Source organism: Cnephaeus nilssonii (genome assembly GCF_951640355.1).
Source record: "Cnephaeus nilssonii genome assembly, chromosome: 13".
NCBI lineage: Eukaryota > Metazoa > Chordata > Mammalia > Chiroptera > Vespertilionidae > Cnephaeus > Cnephaeus nilssonii.
Genome location: NC_137084.1, coordinates 20,085,788 through 20,109,340, shown reverse-complemented (window position 1 = coordinate 20,109,340; position 23,553 = coordinate 20,085,788). Strand labels below are relative to the sequence as shown.

Below are 23,553 nucleotides of genomic sequence, written 5' to 3'. Positions count from 1 at the left end.
GGTAAGTTAATGTTCAAGAAAAAGATATTAATTTTTATTAAAATGTTCTATTATTTTACTCATTTATTGCAGCCCTTTGTATTCAGCAGGTCTCTATCAAAATAAACCTACGTTTATATGAAAATTGAAGTTTTTGTTGTTTTGCAGCCCACATAAACATAAACCTTGTTTATTTGGCCTGTGTTAGCCTTTGAGTTGGACATGCTTGCTCTAAGCCCTCTTCCACCTCCACCCACCCCCTCCACTGCTGCAATCACCACATTGTTGTCCATGTCCATGAATTCTCTCTCTCTCTCATTTTTTTTTCTCAATCGCTCCAACACTCCCAATACTCTCCCCCATACCAGAGCTGTCAGCCTGCTCTCCATCTATGAGTGAGCCTCCTTGGAATTTCTGTCTCCTCTTGATTAGTTCAACCTGTTCATGCACAGGATATGTTGAGGAGAATATAGAGAAGTTAATGGGAGTTTAAAAGTCAATAAAGTGTTACACAACCTGGTGACAGAGCCATGTCCTTGAACATGGGACCCAGGCCAGGGGGAGGTTCTGCATCTCACACTCTGCTGCCTGAAGATTCCACAGCATGCTACACAGGCTCTATTAAGAAATCAGCTCACTGGATGGGGGAGGAAAGAGATCAAAGTACACTTTTTTTTAAAAAATATATTTTATTGATTTTTTTTTTTTACAGAGAGGAAGGGAGAGGGAGAGAGAGTTAGAAACATCGATGAGAGAGAAACATCCATCAGCTGCCACCTGCACACTCCCCACTGGGGATGTGCCGGCAACCAAGGTACATGCCCTTGACAGGAATTGAACCCGGGACCCTTCAGTCCGCAGGCCGACGCTCTAGCCGCTGGACCACACCAGCTGGGCAAAGTACACTTTTTAAGATCACTCTACTCAGACAACATATTTCATCTTCTGGAATAATCTGCTGCTCCTTGTCTTTCCCTGAGGATCTCTGCAGAGACTGAATGAGAGAATAGCTTTACAGGTGAGAACAAGGGAGAATCATTGCTCTGGGACCCCTCATCTCTTTTTGCTTCCCCTCTGTAGGGAAATGATTCAGAATGTTACTGTTGGGTGTGCATGAAAGTTTTGGAATTTTGCAGGGGAAAATAAAGCACTTCCATTTGAGAAACCTGTAATTAGGAACCTAGGGTGTATAGGGCAGTACCCTAGTTCTGCGAGAAATTCTTGACTGACTAAAGTCAAGCTTTTGCTCTGAATTGGTAAATAAATGTGAATAAATTGAGAGTTTTCCATTGGTAGATAAGTAACAGAAAATGTAACAGCCCATGGGAAGGAATATACTGGCTCAGGTGACATTTATATAGCACAGTATGTACATGCAAATGTTTATTTTTTTAAATCCCTGGTAACATTCTAAGGTAGTCAGGTTTTTTTTCCCTTGGATAAATAATGACTAGGAAAATTACATTCCCTGCTTAGCGCTTCAAAAGGACAATGTAGATTCTGGTACAAGGACTACAATTCAGATGAGATTAATTATTAACTGAAAGGCATAAAAATAAATGTAATTTTAATCTCAGATGAACTGTCATTTCTTCCACCTTCTTTATGTCAATTTTAAGCTTCTCCCATATGGCACCATATATATCATAAACTTCATGTGAATGGGTTTTAGAGTAGTAAAATAATGATAGGTCATTCCTTAATTACCATGTGCCAGATTCCATGGATTCTCCCCCCATTTAAACCTCATCAAAAATTCTTGTGCAGAAAAAGTCACTCAATAGACTTTTTAGATGACAGTGTGGTTAAGTGTTGCTTCTACTAATGATAATAATAAACAAAATACTGATTATAATCATTAGTTGAGTGCTTGCCATGTCCCAGACACTCTTCTATGAAGCTTACATCTACTGATTTATTTAACTGTTTAATTACTCTGTGGTGCAGGTACTACAGTCATTCTCATTTATAGAGGAGAAAACCAAGGCACAGAGGAATAAAGTAACTTGCCCTATGTCATATAGCTTCTAATTGGCAAAGTCAGACTTGTCATGAATGGAAGCTTAATCTCAAAGGATGCTCATTCATGCTTAGAGAATATATTTCTTAATCTCTGTGAATCCTTAATTACCGGAATGCTGGATGATATAAAAATCAAAATAATATTTTCAGAAATATTTTTTAAAGTTTAAAAACATTAAAAATAACTTCAGAAAGAGGCACCTAATGACTCAGCACCAGACTCGCTGCCACTTCTCCTGGATGCCCACCTCTCCCCAGACTCCACAAGTCCGCACCTTCTCCCACACCTCAGCCGCGGAAATTCAAACTACGATGACAGCTCAACTGAACATCCTTCCAACTTCAGTGAACCTAGGACCGGCCATGGGATTGGAAACCAAGATCCTGGAGATTCACAACTGCGACTTGTCTTAGTGGGTAAGACTGGATCAGGAAAAAGTGCCACAGGGAAAGCATTTCATTCCAGCATTGCAGCAAAATCCATCACCAAGGCCAGTCAGAAAGGGAGCAGTACGTGGAATGGGAATTGTCGTCGTGAACACACCTGGCATTTTCGACACTGAGGAACAGGATGCTGACACGCAAAGGGAGATTGCTAAATGCATCCTCCTGACCTCCCCCGGGCCTCACGCTGTGCTCCTGGTGGTCCCGCTGGAACGGTACACAAAGGAAGAACAAAAGGCCATGGAGAAGATGCTGTCAATGTTTGGATCCAAAGCTAGGAGATACATGATTCTCTTATTCACCCGGAAAGATGACCTGGATGGTATCGAGTTCCATGATTACTTAAAGGAAGCTCCAAAAGGCATTCAAGATCTGATGGAACAGTTCAGGGGTGGTCACTGTGAGTTCAACAGTAAGGCAACAGGAGCTGAGCAGGAGGCTCAGAGGGCACAGCTGTTGGACCTGGTCCAGCACACGGTGATGGAGAATGAGGGAGAATTCTACACTGATAAGATGTACCAAAGGGCTGAGGAGGAGATTCAGAAACAGATTCAAGTGAAACAAGAAAAATACAGAACTGAGCTGGAGAGAGAGAAAAGGAAAGTAAGAGAAATATATTAAAAAAAAAATCAGAAACCTGGAGGATAAACTGGAGTAAGAAAAGAGAAAGGCAGAAATGGAGAGGGAATTGGTAGAAAGGGAGATTTGCTATCTAAAAAGGCTTCAAGAAGCCAGAGATGAAGTTGAGAGTCAGCAAGATACTAGTATACTTGACGTAATCAAGGATATAATAATGGTGGTCACTTTACCTTTTTTCTTTATTCTATTCAAGAGAAATTAAGCTTTTTGAAAATCTGTTTCCTGCATATTTTCAAGTGTTCCTTCCTATATAACTCATTCCCCAAAGTCAGAGGTCTCTGTTTCTGTCCTTCAAGTTCTCAGGACTGGGGTGTTTAGTAAAGTTTCTTATTGGCAATTGGTAGATATCTGTTTGATTTATTTAACAGAGATGAGACACATTCTCAATTTGTAAAACTCCAAAGTAGAAAGTATGGATGCTCCCTATCTTCTGAACTCTTTCTTAGAGACAGAGAAAGGGAAGGCAGGAGACCAACAGACAATGATTCTCTAGAGTCTTTCTAGATTGGCACATAATCTCCAACTGTGGCTTCTACTCCACATTTTTGCCTTTGGGATGACAATGATCATTTTACCCATGTGGTTAAAGAAATCAATTATTTGCATTAGGTAATGGATAGCTAGAGATGCTTATTGAATTCTTTCTAAATGACCATAAATTTGTTGAATTACCTTCTTATGGAAAGACTGAAATAGTTCCTTATCACCTGCCCACTCAAGAACAAAGAGTTGTCTGAAAAACAGATTTCTCAGAACTCAACTAAGTGAAATGCCAGAAAGAGTAAAAGACAGAGATTCAACAGCTAAGAGAACAATGTTCAATATATTCAGATTAGAGGCCCAGTGCATGATTTAATCATGCACCTGGTGCACCAGCGGGCTGGCTGTCCTCCGGTGCCCCAGGCCTTCCGAAAGCCTCCGGCGCTGCGGAGGCTTTCGAAAGGCCTTGCGCCGGAGCAGACAGCTGGCCAGGTCCCCCGCTTTGGCCTTTGATCGCGGGGGACCTGGCCGGCTGTCCTCCGGTGCCCCAGGCCTTCCGAAAGCCTCCGGCAGCCATGGTACAGACGCTGAGCTCGTGGCGCCAGTGGCGCCGCGAGCTCAGCGTCCTGCTGGCCCAATCAGCTACCCCGGCCACCCTGAGTCCCGCCCCCTGCACCTCCTGCTGGCCCAATTGTGGGCGTAGCGGAGTGATGGTAATTTACATATTACCATTTTATTATGTAGGATGTTTCTGTAGAAAGTCTTTGAGCAACCTCAAGGTAACCACTTTTCTGAATAACTAGTTCTCTCCTTTTTTTGTGAAATTAACTGTTGCCACCACACCTCCATCACCCCACACCTTGATTACTTACTGCTAGGTGGGTCATCCCACACTGCTTCCCCTTCCCACTTCAATTGTTTGCTTATTGTTACTATAATAAAACTTTTCTATTCTATCAGAAAGAAAGAAAGAAAGAAAGAAAGAAAGAAAGAAAGAAAGAAAGAAAGAAAGAAAGAGGCACCTGTGCTTTTTTGCCAGACTTATCCTTCCTTTGAGTTGGTGAGGAGTTGAATGAATGGGGCACCAATGCAATTCCTGGGATAAAGGCCAGACCATTAGCTAGAACTGCCTAATGTGTCTTCTTTGTGCCTTTGTATGTATTCTAGCACTTCTCATTCATTGATGTTTCTTGATCCCCTCTTTAGGATAAGGTACCTGCCAAGATGTTCCAATTACAAGACCCACGAATGCTGCAGATGCTAGAGAAATCCTTGAGGAAATTCCTCCCTGAGTCCCTAAAGGTGAGAGTGGAATCTTCTTAGGGAAAAAGGACAAGCATCTGCCTGTGGAAAAGGTGGGAAAGAGAATTAGCATTCACTGAGCCCCTGTTCTGTGTCAGGCACTCACTAATCTTGCATCTCAAATAGTGCACATCATCTTGCTGCACGGCAGGTATATTATATCCATGTAACCAAAGAGGATCTGGAGAATCACTTATATGACTTGACCAAGATCACACAAGTAGTGAGTGGCAACACTATGATTTGAACCCACTATGTTCTTTGTTATGTGATGACCCAAGACCATTCCTTTGTTCCCTTTTAAGAATTATGTCAGATAGCAATGCAAGTGGGGGAAAAAGAAATTTCCAGAATTTCAAAGTTGGCTGAAACTAACTTATTATTGTTCTAATCATTCTTTCTAAAAATCAAATGAGTGGTGAAACATTAACCATTATGATTCTTCTTTGCAAATAATAACAGGTCAATTTCTATTTTGTCAAACACAAATGAATTAGGTTTAGTTTGGGGTGACAAAGGCATTTTAGTTTTAGAAGTGGATCAATGATCTTGTACCATAAAGAGCTTTTGTGTGTGTGTGTGTGTGTGTGTGTGTGTGTGTGTGTGTGTGTGTGTTTTAGAAATATTTTTTTAAAGTTTAGAGGCAGTGTAGTGATTTTTTCTTCAAGGGAACCCACTCTTCCTTTCATTCAAGGGGGTCTAGGTCTATAATCTGGTTCAAGCCTGGGAATTAATTGAGAGGCAGTATGATTCAAGTAAGACCTTTGAGTTTATGTAAAATACTTGCTGTAACTCCTGATAGTAACTCTTCAAGAAGAGTTGGATATTAATTTTATCATACTTTATTACTATCTGGGAACACTTGCATTGCTATCACTAAAATATTACAAAGGGACTAGAATATTACCAAGGATAAAAAATGGCATTGCATTATAATGAAGGTACCTATTTATAAAAAAAAACAAAAATGCTAAAATGTATACACCTAACAACAGAGGCTCAAAGTACCTGAAGTAAAACCGATGGAACTGAAAAAAGAAATAGGTAAACCCACAGATATAATTTTGTTTCTTTTTTTAAAATTTAAATTCTTTATTGTTTAAAGTATTACATGAGTCTTCTTTTTCCCCCACTGACCTCTCCCAGGCCATACCTCCCCCTATACCAGAACATGCCCCCACCCCCTACTGTGTGTGTCCATTGGTTATGCTCATAACCCAAATATATAATTTAAGACTCCAACACTTCTCTCTCAATAATGTTTAGAATAAATATAAAACCTGTAAGGATATAGAAGAGCTGAACAATACTGTGAGCCAACTTGAACTAACTGACTTTTATGGAATACTTTCCTCAACAACAGCAGAATACATATTACTTTTTTTTTCATATTTCAAAGTTAAACTTTTTTTCCTGCTTTTTATTTGTTTATTTATATAAATCTTTATTGTTCAGATTATTACAGTTCTTCCTCTTTCCCCCCTCCCATAGCTCCCCTCCACCTGATTCCCACCCCACCCTCTGCCCTTAACCGCCCCCCCCGCCACTGTCCTCATCCATAGATGTATGATTTTTGTCCAGTCTCTTCCCACACCCTCCACACCCCCTTCTCTCCCAAGAATTGTCAGTCCACTCCCTTTCTATGCCCCTGATTCTATTATATTCACCAGTTTATTCTGTTCCTCAGATTTTTTATTCACTTGATTTTTAGATTCACTTGTTGACAGATATGTATTTGTTGTCACTTCGTTGTTTATAATTGTTATCTTTACCTTTTTATTCTTCTTCCTCTTCTTAAAGAATACCCTTCACCATTTCATATAATACTGGTTTGGCGGTGATGAACTCCTTTAGCTTTTTCTTATCTGTGAAACTCTTTATCTGTCCTTCAATTCTGAATGATAACTTTGCTGGGTAGAGTAATCTTGGTTGTAGGTTCTTGCTATTCATCACTTTGAATATTACTTGCCATTCCCGTCTGGCCTGCATAGTTTCTGTTGAGAAATCAGCTGACAGTCTTATGGGTACTCCCTTATAAGTAACTAACTATTTCTCTCTTGCTGCTTTTAATATTCTCTCTTTGTCTTTTGCCCTTGACATTTTAATTATGATGTGTCTTGGTGTGGTCCTCTTTGGATTCCTCTTGTTTGGGGTTCTCTGTGCTTCCTGGACTTGTAAATCTATTTATTTCACCAAGTAGGGGAAGTTTTCTGTCATTATTTCTTCAAATAGGTTTTCAGTATCTTGCTCTCTCTCTTCTTCCAACATCCCCATAATTTGGATGTTGGTATGCTTGAAGTTGGTCCCAGAGGCTCCTTACACTATCTTCATATTTTGGGATTCTTTTTGCTTTTCTGGTTGGGTGTTTTTTGCTTGTTCATATTTCAAATCTTTGGCTTGATTCTTGGGATCCTCTAGTCTGCTGTTTAATCTCTTTATATTATTCTTTATTTCAGTCAGTGTATGCTTAATTTCTCATTGGTCTTTTTCATATCCTTGAGGGTCTCACTAAATTTATTGGAGGTTTCTAGAAGATTCTTTTTTTAAGGTAAATTCTTTTTTTTTAAATTTCTTTGTTGATTAAGGTGTTATATATATGTCCTTGTACCCCCATTACTCCCCATTCTCCCCCACTCATGCTCTCACCCTCCTGTTGTCTGTCCATTGGTTAGGCTTATATGCATGCATACAGGTCCTTTGGTTGATCTCTCCCCCTTACTCCCACCCTCCCCTACCTTCCCTCTGAGGTTTGATGGTCTGATTGATGTTTCTCTGTCTCTGGATCTGTTTTTGTTCATCAGTTTATATTGTTCATTATATTCCATAAATGAGTGATATCATGTGATATTTATCTTTCTCTGCCTGGCTTATTTCACTTAGCATAATGCTCTCCAGTTCCATCTATGCTGTTGCAAATGATAAGAACTCCTTCTTTTTTACCACAGCATAGTGTTCCATTGTGTAGATGTACCACAGTTTTCTAATCCACTCATCTGCTGATGGGCACTTAGGCTGTTTCCAAATCTTAGCTATGGTAAATTGTGCTGCTATGAACACAGGGGTACATATATCCTTTCTGATTGGTGTTTCTAGTTTCTTGGGATATATTCCTAGAAGTGGGATCACTGGGTCAAATGGGAGTTCCATTTTTAGTTTTTTGAGGAAACTCTATACTGTCTAGAAGATTCTTGAATAACCTTATAACTGTGGTTTTGAACTCTATATCTAGTAGTTTGCTTTCTTCCATTTCTTTCATTTGTGATCTATTTCTTTGTCTCTGCATTTTGGCTGCTTCCCTGTGTCAATAGAGTGACTTTGTGTGCTAGGTGTCCTATAGGGCTCAGTGGCTCAGCCTCCCTAATTACCTGAGGTGGACACTCTTGGTGCACCCCTTTGTGGGCTGTGTGCACAGTCTTGTTGTAGGTAAGTCTTGATTGTTGTTGGTATCACTGGAAGGAATTGACCTCCAAGCCAATTGGCTGTGAGGATCAGTTGTGTCTAAGATGGGAGAACTTCTGTGCTGGAGACACCCTTATGGGGCAAAACTTGCTTCAGTGGGGCTTTGGCGCTCACTGAGTCTGCCCCCTGAGTGTGTCTTTTATGGATCTGAAGAGTTGTAATATGGATGGTCTCACTCTGACCACTGGGTACACTGGCTCTTGGATCTCCAAAGAGGTGTAATGTCAGCCACTGCCTGAGGCCACCCAGCAGGAACTACAAAGAGATTTGCAGATTCCTCGTCTTTGTTTGGGGTTTGGAGGTGCCCAGATGAGGCCCAGCTGTGAAGCAATGCAAGCTGCTGTGGAGCTTTGGGCCTTCTTTTGCTCTCTGACCCAGCTGCAGCATGTTAGGTTTTAGATTACAAAGGGCCAGGCCATTCATATGCATAAGCCTCTGTGCACAGCTTGGGTGGGGTTGTAAACTGGGTGTGGCGACATCTCAAGGAATCACCTGGGCGGAGCAAACAGCAATGGCTGACCATCAGCCCTTCCCCAAAGAGGTCCCCAGGTCTCTGTGTCCCGTGGCACTATGCAGGAACAATGATCACTGCAAACACCTCTGAGAGAGAAAGCCGCCCTTGTGTTCTAGTCCGATGCCAGACAGTCCAGTTTCTCCCTGTATGAGTCTGGGTCCCCAGAGTCTTGCCTGGAACTGGAGTTCAGAGCAGTCAGGAGCTTGTGTCTCCCTCCCGATTGAAAAAGACAACAGCATCCTCAGTTGCCAGCCCCTTTCCACACATGTGTACCTCCATACCTCCCCACTTAACTTCTGCACCTCCGCACCTCCTCCGAGTCTCAGTGTGCTTTTTTCTTTCCTTCTAGTTGTATAATTTCCACTCAGCCAGCCTTCCCATGGTTCTGGATGATATTCGTTTTGTCTTAGTTGTAGTTTTGAAGTGGTTGTGCGCAGCAGCAAGTTCAGGTATTTACCTATGCTGCCATCTTGGTTTCTTCACATATTACTTTTTAAAGCACATTGAATATTTACAAAAATAGACCATATTTAAAAAAATTTTAAATATTAGAAATTATATCAAGTATGTCCTAATCAATATGGAATTAAACTTAAAAATTTAACAAAACCTAAGCATTATTTGCAAAATATCTACATATTTAGAAATTATACAATACACTTCTAAATAAACAACGCTTTAATGTCACAGATAAGCTATAAAATACTTTATTTGAATGAAAATGGAAGTAGAACATCTCTACCGTTCTGGAATGCAACCAAAGCAGTGATAAGTGGGAAATATATAGCATTCAGTGCTTGTACTATAAGAGAATAACGGTCTCAAATCAATCTTTCAAGTTTTCACCTTAAAAACTAGCAAAAGGCAAGTAAATTAACCCCAAAGCAAATAGAATTAAGGAAATTATAAAAAATAAGAGTGAAACCAATGAATGTGGGGGAGAGAAGAGCAATTAAGAAAATCAATGACTTCAAAATTTTGTTCTTTGAAAAGATTAATAAATAAACAGACCAAGAAATTAAGAAAGAAGACAAATTACCCACATTAAGAATGAAATAGAGGACATTACTACAAACCCAATAGACATTATAAGGATACTAGAGACTGGTGCATGAAATTCGTGCATGGAGGGAGGGTTCCCTCAACTCAGCCTGCACCCTTTCCAATTGGGGACCCCTTGAAGGATGTCCAACTGCCATTTCAGGCCCAATTCCAGGGATCAGGCCTAAACCAGCAGTCAGATATCCCTCTCACAATCTGGGACCACTGGCTCCTAACTGCTCATCTGCCTGCCTGCCTGATTGACCTTAACTGTCTCTGCCTGCCAACCTAATCACCCCTAACTGCCCTCCCCTGCTGGCCTGGTTGCCCCCAACTGCCCTCCCCTGCCAGCATGATCTCACCCCCAATGACCCTCTCCTGCAGGCCTGATGTTGCCCCCAACTGTCCTCCTCTGCTGGCCAATTTGGTTCTGATTGGTCGGTTCCTATGCCAGTCAGTGTCAAAAGCTCCACCTCCTAGGCAGCCATTGGTTCCCTACAGCACCCAACTTTGGTTCTGATTGGTCGGTTCCTATGCCAATCAGCGTCAAAAGCTCTGCCTCCTAGGCAGCCATTGGCTCCCCACAGCACCCAGATTTGGTTCTCATTGGTCGGTTCCTATGCCAGTCAGAGTCAAAAGCTCCACCTCCTAGTCAACCAATGGCTCCCCATAGCACCCAGATTTGTTTCTCATTGGTCAGTTCCTATGCCAGTCAGTGTAAGAAGCTCCGCCTCCTAGGCAGCCATTGGTTCCCCACAGCACCCACCTTTGGTTCTGATTGGTCGATTCCTATGCCAGTCACCATCTCCAGGCCTATTGCTGTGCTGGATCAAAGAGGCGGAGGCTGGGAGAGAAAGAAAAGCTTGGCTGCTGGCAAAGATCAGAAAGAAAGAGGGAGAGAAAGAGAGAGGTTAAGTACACTGATCAACAGCTTCCACTGAGGCTGAAGATCAGACACTGACTCACTTTCTGGGTCTTAGCCACCTGGCAGTCAGTGCTGGGTCACCAGGCTGCAGCTGGGCAACCCAGTGCTGACTTCTGGATGGTCAGCATTTGGTCGTGAGCGGTAGTTACAATCCTGGGCTTTTATTATTAAGATATTGTATAAGGACATATTATCAGAACTAGGCCCATAATTTTCACAATTTATGGCCTGAGAAAGCACATATTACCTATCACTGACTTTTCCTGCTTCTCTGACACTTAATGTGGGAATCTTTTGTAGACTTAAGCCACAGGCATCCTACCTAATAATAGACAAATATGCAAATTGACTGTACCTTCGCTATGCCCACGATTGGCCAGGAGGTGCTGGGGGGCGGGACTCGAGGTGGCCGGGGTAGCTGATTGGGCCGGCGGGACACTGAGCTGTGTCGCCAGCAGCGGCACGAGCTCAGCGTCTGCACCATGTCTGTGCTGCGGCACAGCGGCGGACCATCAAAAGCGGGGGAGCTGAGTGCCTGTCCGCTCAGGCAGCAGGCCTTTCAGAAGCTTCCGCCACGCCGGAGGCTTCTGAAAGGCCTGGTGCACCAGCGATCAAAAGGAAAGTGTGGGAGCTGGGTGCCTGTCCACTCAGGCAGCAGGCCTTTCAGAAGCCTCCGCCACGCCAGAGGCTTCTGAAAGGCCTGGTGCACCAGTGATCGAAAGGAAAGCGTGGGAGCTGGGTGCCTGTCCACTCAGGCAGCAGGCCTTTCAGAAGCCTCCGCGGCGCCAGAGGCTTCTGAAAGGCCTGGTGCACCAGTGGACAGGCACCCAGCTCCCCGCGATCGAAAGCAAAAGTGTGGGAACTGGGTGCCTGTCCGCTCAGTCAGCAGGCCTTTCAGAAGCCTCCGCCACACCGGAGGCTTCTGAAGGGCCTGGTGCACCAGCGATCGAAAGGAAAGCGTCGGAGCTGGGTGCCTGTCCACTCAGGCTGCAGGCCTTTCAGAAGCCTCTGCCACGCCGGAGGCTTCTGAAAGGCCTGGTGCACCAGCGATCGAAAGTGAAAGCGTGGGAGCTGGGTGCCTGTCCGCTCAGGCTGCAGGCCTTTCAGAAGCCTCTGCCACGCCGGAGGCTTCTGAAAGGCCTGGTGCACCAGCGGACAGGCACCCAGCTCCCCGTGGTCAAAAACAAAAGCGTGGGAGCTGGATGCCTTTCCGCTCAGGCACCAGGCCTTTCAGAAGCCTCCGGCGCCTGGTGCACCAGCGGACAGGCACCCAGCTCCCCTGTGATCGAAAGCGAAAGCGTGTAGGGCACCCTACACGTGCATGATTCAATCATGCACTGGGCCTCTAGTTTAGTATAAATCTAAATCACTGATTGTTCTGACTAACATAGGATAGATTAACTGTGGAGAAGGCAGGATCTAGAGTCAGACTGTTGTGATTCCACAATTTACTGTTTTCTGGGAAACATTGCAAAAGTTAAACATCAATGATTCTCAGTGTTCTTGGATGTAAAATGAGTAAAACCAGAAAGTCTATACTTTTGGATAGATGTTTCTCAATCTTTACCAGGGTTACCAAATAAAATATTATAAAATTAATATCCAACTCTTCTTGAAGAGTTACTCTCAGGAGTTACAGCAAGTATTTTACATAAACTCAAAGGTCTTACTTAAATCATAATGCCTCTCAATTAATTCCCAAGCTTGAACCAGATTACAGACCTAGATCCCCTTGAATGAAGGGAAGAGTGAGTTCCCTTGAAGAAGATATCACCACACTGTCAAAAATATGACCATTGTGACCTGGATGGGTGGCTCAGTTGCCTGGAACATTGTCTCATACACCAAAAGGTTGTGGGATCGATTCCTTATGAGGGCACACACACAGGTTGCAGGTTTGATCTCCGTTCTGGGTGTGTACAGGAGGCAACTGATTGCTGTTACTTCTCACATCCACATTTCTCTCTCCCTTCCTCTCTCTATAAAATCAATAAAAAACATATTCTCTGGTAAGAACTTTAAAAAAGAAAATAAAATATGATAATTACATAGTGTGTGTACGTATGTGTGTGTTGGGGAAGATAGATGTTAAATATATATTATGTAATTTCATTATTTAAAAATTGTGTGTGACTATGTAAATAAGTGGAATAAAATGGAAAAACATGTCACAAAATTCTACAATGTGATAGTGAATTATTTTTAATTAATTTATTTTACATATCTGGATATTTGACTACATAATATCCTCAGGGCTCAACCCAAAAAATCTATTTCTATTGGAGTAATAAAGTAGGACCTGAAGACTGATTGAAGTAGGTGCCCTACCAGTTACTTACCCTGATTTCATAGAAATAATCTTCATTCTGATAAAACAGGGCACTGGCCATGCGCCGACCCTCTCACTTTCTCATGATGCTACAGGTTTATGGGACTGTCTTCCACATGAACCAGGGAAACCCATTCAAGCTGAAGGCCCTGGTGGACAAGTGGCCTGATTTTAATACAGTGGTTGTCCGCCCTCAGGAGCAGGTAAGATACCACGTGTGGAATGCATGCACTTCTATTTGCTTTATTTGTCTACAATGCACGTGGCAATGGAGACCCAGGGGACAGAGAATTGAATCATAATGATGTTGAACAGGTCCTTGTCCTCAAGGAGTTTACAGCCTGAAGGAAAGGGTGTAAACCCTTTTTACAACATGGTGTGAAAATGTATGAAAACACTCATGAACATACAAGCGACAGAAGCAGCACTGGCTAAGATGTGATTAAAGCCTAGATGTCAGGGTATGGAGGGAGAGGAAAGGAACCTTCCTGATAACCATTTCACCCAAACTGGATTTTGGAGATAAGTAGATTTTTTACAGCTTGACAAGAACAGAAGGTGCATTCTAAGCAGAGAAAATAACACCGAAAAATAGGTTTAGTTAAATATTAAGAATGTTAGGGAAATATAAAGAACAAATTGCAATGCCTGCATTTGGGGATACATTTTAAGTAACAGTCTTTAAACAATATCTCAAACTCATATATAACAATCCTACAGCTAACATCATACTAAACAGGAAAAACTGAAAGCATTTCCTTTAAGATCAGAAATAAGACAGAAATGTCCACTTTTACCACTCTTACTCAACATGGTACTGGAAGTCCTGGCTGCAGCAATGAGGAAGAAGAAGAAGAAGAAGAAATATAAGGCATCCAAATTGGAAAGGAAGAAGTATAATTGTCATTATTTGCAGATGACATTATACTTTATATAGAAAACCCTAAATATTTTTTTAATTTAAATTCTTTATTTTTTAAAGTATTACATAAGTCTCCTTTTCCCCCCATTGACCTCTCCCCTCCTGCCCCCACCCCCCAGTACATGCCCTCACCTCCCCATCCCTGTCTATGTCCATTGGTTATGCTCATATGCATGCATACAAGTCCTTTGGTCTATCTCTTACACCCTCACCCCCGCCTTCCCTCATAGGTTGGATAGTCTGTTTATGCTTCTATGACTCTGGTTCTATTTTTGTTCATCAGTTTATGTTGTTCATTATATCCCACAAATGAGTGAGATCATGTGATATTTATCTTTTTCTAACTGGCTTATTTCGCTTAGCATAATGCTCTCCAGTTCCATCCATGCTGTTGCAAATGGTAAGAATTCCTTCTTTATTACAGCAGTGTGGTATTTACAGGGAACTCATGCAACTTAACAAAAGGAAGATAAAAAATCCAATTAAAAAATGGGCAACAGACCTAAATAGACACTATTCAAAAGAAGACATACAGCATATAATATCATTTTGATATAAAATATTTACAAATAAAATGTAAATATATAGTGCTTTTTAGAAAATACCAAACTAGACAGAATACAAAATGAAGATATTTAGCTTAATTGAAATTTAAATATGAAAGAACGTTTACTTTTCAAATTGATCTTAAAAGCATAGATTGTCCTTGTATTAATGCAGTGCATTTTTGTATAACACTTTTTAACCATTCTACCCTCATTGAGTTGTTGTTCTCTAACTCCTTCCTTCATTTTCCAATAATCCCTTCTCTTATATATTAATTTTGAGAATATATTTTTGAATAAATTTTGCATATCAATTTTGTTGGAAATGAAAATTATTTTTAAATAATAATGCATTATGGTTTGCATTTTAAAGACATTAGGCCTCTATAATTTGTATAGCATTATCATATGTATGTGAGAAGGCTAATTTGTTTAGCATTGTTTCTCTTGCCTGTGTCAATTTCTATATTGTCATGTTCATAATCCACTTGTTCTGAGACTCTTTAAAATGGAGTAAGATTTACTCTTGCAATGGAAACTTGCCTTTGATAAGAGTACTTTACTTCTCCAGAGGATTCCAGAATTACAGAAGAATTCTTTCTGAAGCAGTACATGTTTGGTTGATTCAAACTTGTAATGCAAGATATAAATATCCAGTTCAGCAAGTTTTTCTTAATCACAAATTGAATAATTGATTAAATACATAATGTGGTCTTATGATGTAAATGATACACAGATAATGGTAGCATGTTAAGAAAAATACCAATATTTAAGTTTGTAAAATAGTAAAGTAGTATAATGAAAATCCTAAACTCAGTTATTCCAGTCCCTTATTATAATCAGTTTGATTTATCTCACATTACTCAATGAAACAGGAGATGACAGATGACTTTGATCACTATACCAATACCTACCAAATCTATTCCAAAGATCCCAAGAACTGTCAAGAATTCCTTGGCACATCAGATGTCATCAATTGGAAACAACATTTACAGATCCAAAGTAAGTAAGAAATCGGGTGTGTGCTAGCTGCTGGGACAGCTAATGTCTATACCTGGTGGGTCACTTTTCATCCCAAGAATATTCACCTCTTACATTTATTCCTTCTACCAAAACCTAGACACTCAACTTGATGTTCATTCCTTGTATCAGCTGCCACCACCTTTTTCATCAGTGCAGTAGAATTCAAACATTGCAAATTACGGAGTTCATATAGGGAACTGTGAGTAAGTAAACTTCTTGTTAGCTGAGGTTATATTTTTGCAGTCATATTCTGGATCCCACAGGGTGATTAGGTATAAGAGCAGAACTACCCTTGTGGCCTCCATCCCCAGAATAAAAATGATAGCACCTTGTGCCATAAAGCACATCCCAGATGACAAGAACAACTGTCATGCTTATGACCATACCCTCCAGAGTCAGGCTCTCTAGGGTGGCATCCTTGCTCTGCAGGTTAGTTTCTTTGTGATCTTGAGCAAGTGATGTAACTTGTCCATTATTCAGTTTTCTTGGATATAAAAAAATGAGGATACTAAAAGTACCTAAAACATAGGGTCAACGTAAGGATCAAATGTGGTACTAGACCAACACCTGGACATGTTGTATGTGCCCAATGCAAGCTTGGCTACTATTCTTAACTATCACTTCTCCATGGATTTCACAGTCATAGAGTCAGGATTTATAGTACCTCTGTTTTGCATTAGAGAAAACATGCTCAGGAAGTGACATGGCTAAGGTCACATGGTCATTGACAACACCAGAAGCAACATTGCCTGGATTTAAATCCTGCAAACATCCATTGGGAAACTTCTTGTAGCATCTCACTTGTTCCCTTACTTTACCCCCTCTAGGTTCACAGTCCAGCCTGGATGAGAATATACACAATCTTGCAGCCATTAAACAGGTCAAAGTCAAGCAATCACAATGCATCCTCTATATGATGCCCAAGACAGCCAGAAGACTGCTCCCTTCCCTGCCAGAGGCAAACAACTTTACCCTTAAAACTGGCAAACCCAAATCCATGTGAGTTTGAAAAATGATGCTCTCACTACTCACATCTGTCACTACTTTCCTTCCTACATTCACTCTTGCCTCCCTACAATTCATTTCCAGAGTGATTCTTTTAGCATGTAACATGGATCATGTCCATTCACCCATTTAAAGCCATTGATGTTTCTCAGCTCACCTCGAATAAAGGCTAAAGCCCTTTATGGACCTTCAAGGGCCCTGTGAGATCTGGAATTCATCACCTCTTGGACATCATCCTGTCTGTCTTGCTTGCTATCACCAGTGGCTCTTATCTTCCTTCTGCAACCTGATCTCACACACTCACACATGCCTTTGAGCCATGGCATATGCTCTTTGTCTACCTAAATGCCCTTCCCTCTGATCTTCATATATTTGTCTCTTTCGTGACATTCATACTCTCAAATGTCATTTCCTTAGAGGGTTCTTCTCAGAGCACTATGTCTAAAACCACCCTCTCACCTAATTCTTCATCACACAACCCAATTTTTATTTTTTATTGCACTTATTATGATCAGAAATTAGCTTATTTGTGTATTTACCTACCTGTTGTTTGATCCTCTCCTATGTTATTTCAAATTTTACAAGAGCAGGCACCCTCTTTATTGTTATTCATTGATAGATACTCAACAACCAGAACAGAACACAGACTGGACTAGAATCTTGACAAATACTCATGTAATAAATTTGCAGAGCAAAAGTTTTTTAATAATGAGAATTTAAACCAATAATGCGTTCCACCATTGATTTCCAGTCTAACACTGAATATAACTGAGCAGTGATGGTGAAAATGAAATCTGGAGATGCCAAATCCCTTGGCCCTGTGTTTATTAATGTGCCTGGAAAAGTTATATTCACATTGCATTGCACATTACACCTGAAAGATACCTCCAAATATATCAACTCATTTGATTTATTTTGTCCATCCCATGAGATAGACAAGGTATGTGATATTATCCCCATTTCCTGCCAGAAAACAGGCTCAGATGAACAAATGGCTTGTTCAGGTCATGTGAAAGGTCAAGGCATAACTGGGGCTGAGTGTCCATCTTCTAATTCTACATTGTGGGTCCTTTCCAGGACACCTGCTGATGCCTCTTATCCCATAGCAGAAGCCTTCAGACTTCAGTGTTCTGTGCCTCAGCGCCTGCCTGCACTGCTCCTCTCTGGGCTTGAGTTTCCCACAGTGTCCAAGGGCCCTCTGCCTACCAACATTCTAAACATCCATTGGAAGTTGTATATTTTCTGTTTACCTGTTTTTATTATCTGTAAAATGGGGGTGATAACAATTCTCCCATCTTAAGTGGAAAGTCAGAGCAATGTTGAGAAGAACAATACTTAATTTTTATGTAATTCTTATTGTTTGTGTGGCACAAGTCCTGCACTTATGCAATAGCTCATACGATATTCATAATTGGTCTTTTGACAGGGATGCTCTTTTTAAAAAAATCTTTATTGTTGAAAGTATTATATATGTCCTCTTTTTCCCCCATTGACCTCTTCCAAATTGCCGCTGCACCGCCCCCAGCCCTTCACCACCCTATTGTCTGCGTCCATGGGATATGCATATGTGCATACATGCATACATATTCTTTGGTTGATCTCCTCCTACCCACCCACCCTCCCCTGCCTTCCCTCTGAGATTCCACAGTCTGTCGCATGCTTCCATGACTCTGGATCTATTTTGTTTATCAATTTATTTTGTTCAATAGATTCTACATATGAGTGAGATAATGTGATACTTGTCTTCCTCTGACTGGCTTATTTCTCTTAGCATAATACTCTCCAGGTCCCTCCATGCTGTCTCAAAGGGTAAAAGATCCTTCTTTTTTACTGCTGCATGGTATTCCGTGGTGTAAATGTACCACAGCTTTTTTATCCACTCACCTACTGATTGTCACTTGGGCTGTTTCCAGATCTTAGCTATTTTAAATTGCTCTGCTGTGAACATAGGAGTGTATACATTCTTTCTGATTGGTGTTTCGGATTTCTTAGGATATATTCCTAGAAGTGGGTCAAATGGCAGTTCCATATTTAATTTTTTAAGGACACTCCATACTGTTTTCCATAATGGCTGCACCAGTCTGCATTCCCACCAGCAGTATACTAGAGTTTCCTTTTTGTCCACCTCCTAGCAGCATCTGTCCTTTGTTGTTTGTTGATGGTAGCCATTCTGACAGATGTAAGGTGATACCTCATTGTTTTAATTTGCATCTCTCTGATGATCAGTGACTTTGAGCATTTTTCATATGTCTCTTGGCCATCTATATGTCTCCTTTAGAGAAGTGTCTATTTCCTTTGCCTATTTTCTAATTGATTATTTGTCTTCCTTATATATTTTGAATATTAAACCTTTATCAGATATATATTGCCAAATATGTTCTCCCATAGAGTGGGCTCCCTTTTCATTTTGATGAAGGTTTCTCTTGTTGTGAAGAAGCTTTTTATTTTGATGTAGTCCTATTTGTTTATTTTATCCTTAGTTTCCTTTGCTCTAGGAGATATATCCATAAGCATATTGCTATGAGCAATGTCTGGGATTTTGCTGCCTATGGTTTCTTCTAGGATTGTTATGGTATCCTGACTTACATTTAAGTCTTTTATCCATTTTGAGTTTATTCTTGTGTATGGTGTAAATCAGTGGCCTAGTTTCCTTTTTTTGCATGTATCTGTCCAATTTTCCCAACATCATTTTTTGAAGAGACTTTCTTTTCTTTAAAATATGTTTTTATTGATTTCAGAGAGGAAGGGATAGGGAAAGATAGAAACACCAATGATGAGAGAGAACCATTGATGGGCTGCTTCCTGCATGGCTCCTGCATGGCCCCTGCTTCCTGCATGGCCCCAAGCATGTGCCCTTAAGCGGAATCAAACCTGGGACCCTTCCAGCAGTCACCAACCGGTGGTCCGTGGACCATTGGTGGTCTGTGAAGTCTGAAAGGTTGGTGACCTCTGGTTTAAGGAAAGCTTTGGAGCAGCAGTAACAAACTGGTGGTACACAGGCTGATGCTCTACCCACTGAGTCAAACAACCTAGGGCTGAAGAGACTTTCTTGACTCCACTGTATGCTCTTGCCTCCTTTGTCAAATATTAATTTAGCATAATGGCTTGGGTAGGTTTATGAGGTCTCTATTCTATTCCATTGATCTATATGCCTGGTCTTGTGCCAGTACCAGGCTGTTTTGATTACAGTGTCTTTGTAGTATAATTTGACACCTGGTACTGTGACTCCTCCAACTTCGTTCTTCTTTCTCAAGATTGCTGCGGCTATTCAGGGCCTTTTTTTGGTTCCATATAAATTTTTGTAGTATTTGTTCTAAATCTGTGAAATATGCTGTTGGTATTTTAATAGGAATTGCATTGAGTCTATAGATTGCTTTGGGTAGTATGGACATTTTAATGATGTTAATTCTACCAATCCATGAACATGATATATTCTTCTACTTGTTTATATCTTCCTCTATCTCTTTTATTAATGTCCTGTAGTTTTCTGAGTATAAGTCTTTTACTTCCTTGATTAAATTTATTCCTAAGTATCTTAATTTTTAGTTGAAGTGGTAAATGGGATTGTTTATTTAGTTTCTCTTCCTGAGAATTTATTATTGGTATATAAAAATTCCATCAATTTCTGGGTATTAATTTTATATCCTGCTACATTGCCAAGTTCATTTATCAAATCTAGTAGTTTTTGCTGGAGTCTTTAGGGTTTTCTATGTATAATATCATATCATCTGTGAATAATGAGAGTTTTACTTCCTCCTTTCCAATTTGGATGCCTTTATGTTTTCTTCTTGTCTGATTACTGTGGCTAGGACTTCCAGTACTATGTTAAATAAGAGTGGCAAAAATAGACATCCCTTTTTTGTTCCTGTTTTCAGGGGAAATGGTTTTAGTTTTTGCCCATTGAGTATGATGTTGGCTGTAGGTTTGTCATATATGGCCTTATTATGTTGAGGTATGATCCCTTTATTCCCACTTTGCTGAGAATTTTTATCAGGAAAGGGTGTTGGATTTTGTCAAATGCCTTTTCTGCATCAATTGATATGATTATGTGATTTTTGTCTCTCAGTTTGTTTATGTGATGTGTCACGTTTATTGATTTGTGGAGATTGTACCAGCCTTGTATCTCTGGAATAAACCCCATTTGGTCATGGTGTATGATATTTCTAGCGTAATGCTGCATTCGATTTGCTAGAATTTTGTTGAGGATTTTAACATTTCTGTTCATCAGGGATGTTGGCTTATAATTCTCTTTCTTTGTAGTGTCTTTATCTGGTTTTGGAATTAGGATAATGCTGGCCTCATAACAAGAGGTTGGAAGTGTTCCTTCCTCTTGGATTTTTTGAATAGTTTGAGGATAGGTGCTAGTTCTGAATGTTTGGTAAAATTCCCCTGTGGAGCTGTCCAAACTAGGGCTTTTGTTTGCTGCGAGATTTTTGATTACTGCTTCTATTTCATTAGTTGTTATTGGCTTATTCAGAATTTCTGATTCTTCCTTATTCAGTTTTGGAAGATTGCTTTTTTTCTATGAGTTTTTCCATTTCATTCACATTGTCCAGCTTGTTGGCATATAGTTGTTCATAGTTTTTATTTTTACAATCCTTTGTATTTCAGTGATGTCAGTTGTTACTTCACCACTCGCATTTATGATTTTATTTATTTGGGTCTTCTCTCTTTGTGTCTTGGTGAGTCTGGCTAAAGGTTCATCAATCTCGTTTATCTTTTCAAAGAACCAGCTCTTGATTTCATTGAATTTTTTTGTAGTTTTTTTTTTATAGTCTCTATGTCATTTATTTCTGCTCTAATCTTCATTATTTTCTTCCTTCTACTTACTCTGGGGCTTTTCTTGTTGTTCTCTTTCTAATTCTTTAATGTGTAGGATTAAATAGTTTATTATTAATTTTTCCTGCCTTTTTTTTTTGAGGTAGGCCTATAATGCTATGAACTTCCCTCTCAGAACTGCTTTTACTAAGGATGCTCCTACTATCCTTATTTTATGAAGAAATAAATGGAGACAAAGAGACATTGCGTTGCCCACTAAAGATTGCACAGCTAAGTCAGATTATGCATCCATGCATGCTGGCTATAGAGGCATTATCCAGAGACAATTTTGTGGAAAATAAATATAATCCTACACAGTGTGTGTGATATTACAGGCTGTTCATCTCTCTTTTCTAACAGTAATGAAGAGTTGTTTAAACTCTCCTCCCTGGATGTTACCCATGCTACCCTGGTGGATAAATTCTGGCATTTCGGTGGCAATGAGAGAAGCCAGAGATTCATCAAGCGCTGTATCCAGACCTTCCCCTCCTTCTGTCTGCTGGGGCCCGAGGGAACCCCTGTATGTTGGAACTTAATGGACCAGACAGGAGAGATACGAATGGGGGCCACCCTGCCTGAGTACCGGGGCCAGGGTCTAATATCCCATATGTTGTTTGCTACTACTCAGGCTTTGGACAAACGTGGCTTTCCTGTATATAACCATACAGACAAAGCCAACAATATCATTCAGAAATGCAGTCATAATCTGCACCATGTCCGCTTGCCCTGTGACTGGAACCAGTGGCAATGTGTGCCTCTTTGAAGCAGCCCTGAACACAAGACAGTGTTGAGTGAGTTGGTCCTACAGCAGGAGAAACATGTGGATGGATGGAAAGAAAAAAAGGGATAATGATCAGCAATAAAGCAGTTCATGTTTTGTGAGCTCTGTAGAAGCAGTGTGGGTGGTCAAGAGGACCGACACAGTCCTTGTTCATGAATTTCCCCTGGGTCCAGCAGACCTGGCATAGACAGAACTTGCTGTAGTGAACCCTGATTTTGTTCTGTTTCCTGCACTTCTGGATCTCAGTGATGCTCTTTATTAAGCTGCACACTGCCCTAACATTTCTCCTGGACTCCTATCTCCATGTGAATTGTTGTCAATGGGGAAATTGGACAGGTACATTGCAAAACAAGTGAAAGTAGGCCACCTTTTTTATCCCACACAAGAATAAACTCAAAATGGATCAAAGATCTAAATGTTAGACCTGAAACCTCAAAAATCCTAGAAGAAAACATAGGCAGTAATATCTTGGACATTTCTCATAGCATTATGTTTTCTGATATATCTCTTAGAACAAGGGAAACAAAAGTAAAAAAGTAAATGTGACTACATAAAACTTAAAAGTCTTTGCACAACAAAGGAAACCACCAACAAAAGGTAAAGACAACCCACTGAATAAGAGAACTTATTTGTGTATACATCTGATAAGAGGTTAATTACCAAAACTTGTAAAGAACTTATAAAACTCAACACAAAATCTCAAACAATCCAATTAAGAAATAAGCTAAGGACCTGAACAGATACTTCTCCAAAGAGGACAAACATGGCCATTAGACATATGAAAAGATACTCAATGTTACTAATCATCAGAGAAATGCAAATTAAAACCCCAATGGGATGTCACCTCACCCTGTCAGAATGGCTATTATCAATAAATCAACAAATGACAAATTTTGGTGAAGATGTGGATAAAGGCAAACCCTGATGCACTGTTGGAGGGAATACAGATTAATGCAGCCATTTTGAAAAGCAGTGTGGAGTTAGCTCAAAAAATTAAAAATGGAACTGCTTTATGACCCAAGATTCCACTTCCAGGAATTTATCTGAAGAAACCTGAAATTTAAAAAAATAAATCTTTATTGTTGAAAGTCTTATATACAGTATGTCTCATTTTCCCCCCATTGACGCCATCTAGCCTGCCACTACCTCCCCACCCCAGACCTTCACCACCCTGTTGTCTGTTTCCATGGGTTATGCATATATGCATACAAGATCTTCAGTTGATTACTTCCCACTCACCCACATTCTCTCTCCTTCCCTCCAAGATTCTGCACTCTATTCTATGCTTCCATATCTCTGGATCCACTCCGTTCATCAGTTTATTT

General features: G+C 40.5%; 1 protein-coding gene and 1 pseudogene across 2 annotated transcripts in view; both read left to right on the top strand.

Moving 5' to 3' along the window:
* Positions 1–875: 875 nt before the first annotated feature.
* Positions 876–23,553, top strand: part of LOC307110059 (glycine N-phenylacetyltransferase-like) — a gene marked incomplete at its 3' end in the record, with an annotated part of 39,256 nt that continues 16,578 nt past the window's right edge. The window contains exons 1-6 of the mRNA XM_079789105.1: positions 876–997; positions 4,771–4,866; positions 13,230–13,337; positions 15,477–15,603; positions 16,452–16,623; positions 21,808–22,210. Of these exons, the coding sequence (XP_079645231.1) occupies positions 4,789–4,866; positions 13,230–13,337; positions 15,477–15,603; positions 16,452–16,623; positions 21,808–22,210 (888 nt within the window). The 5' untranslated portion in view covers positions 876–997; positions 4,771–4,788. Of the gene's footprint in view, positions 998–4,770; positions 4,867–13,229; positions 13,338–15,476; positions 15,604–16,451; positions 16,624–21,807 lie in introns of the transcript that reaches the window.
* Positions 2,206–3,286, top strand: LOC307109371 (GTPase IMAP family member 4-like; annotated as a pseudogene). Its single transcript has one exon. The product of its transcript is annotated as a GTPase IMAP family member 4-like (transcript).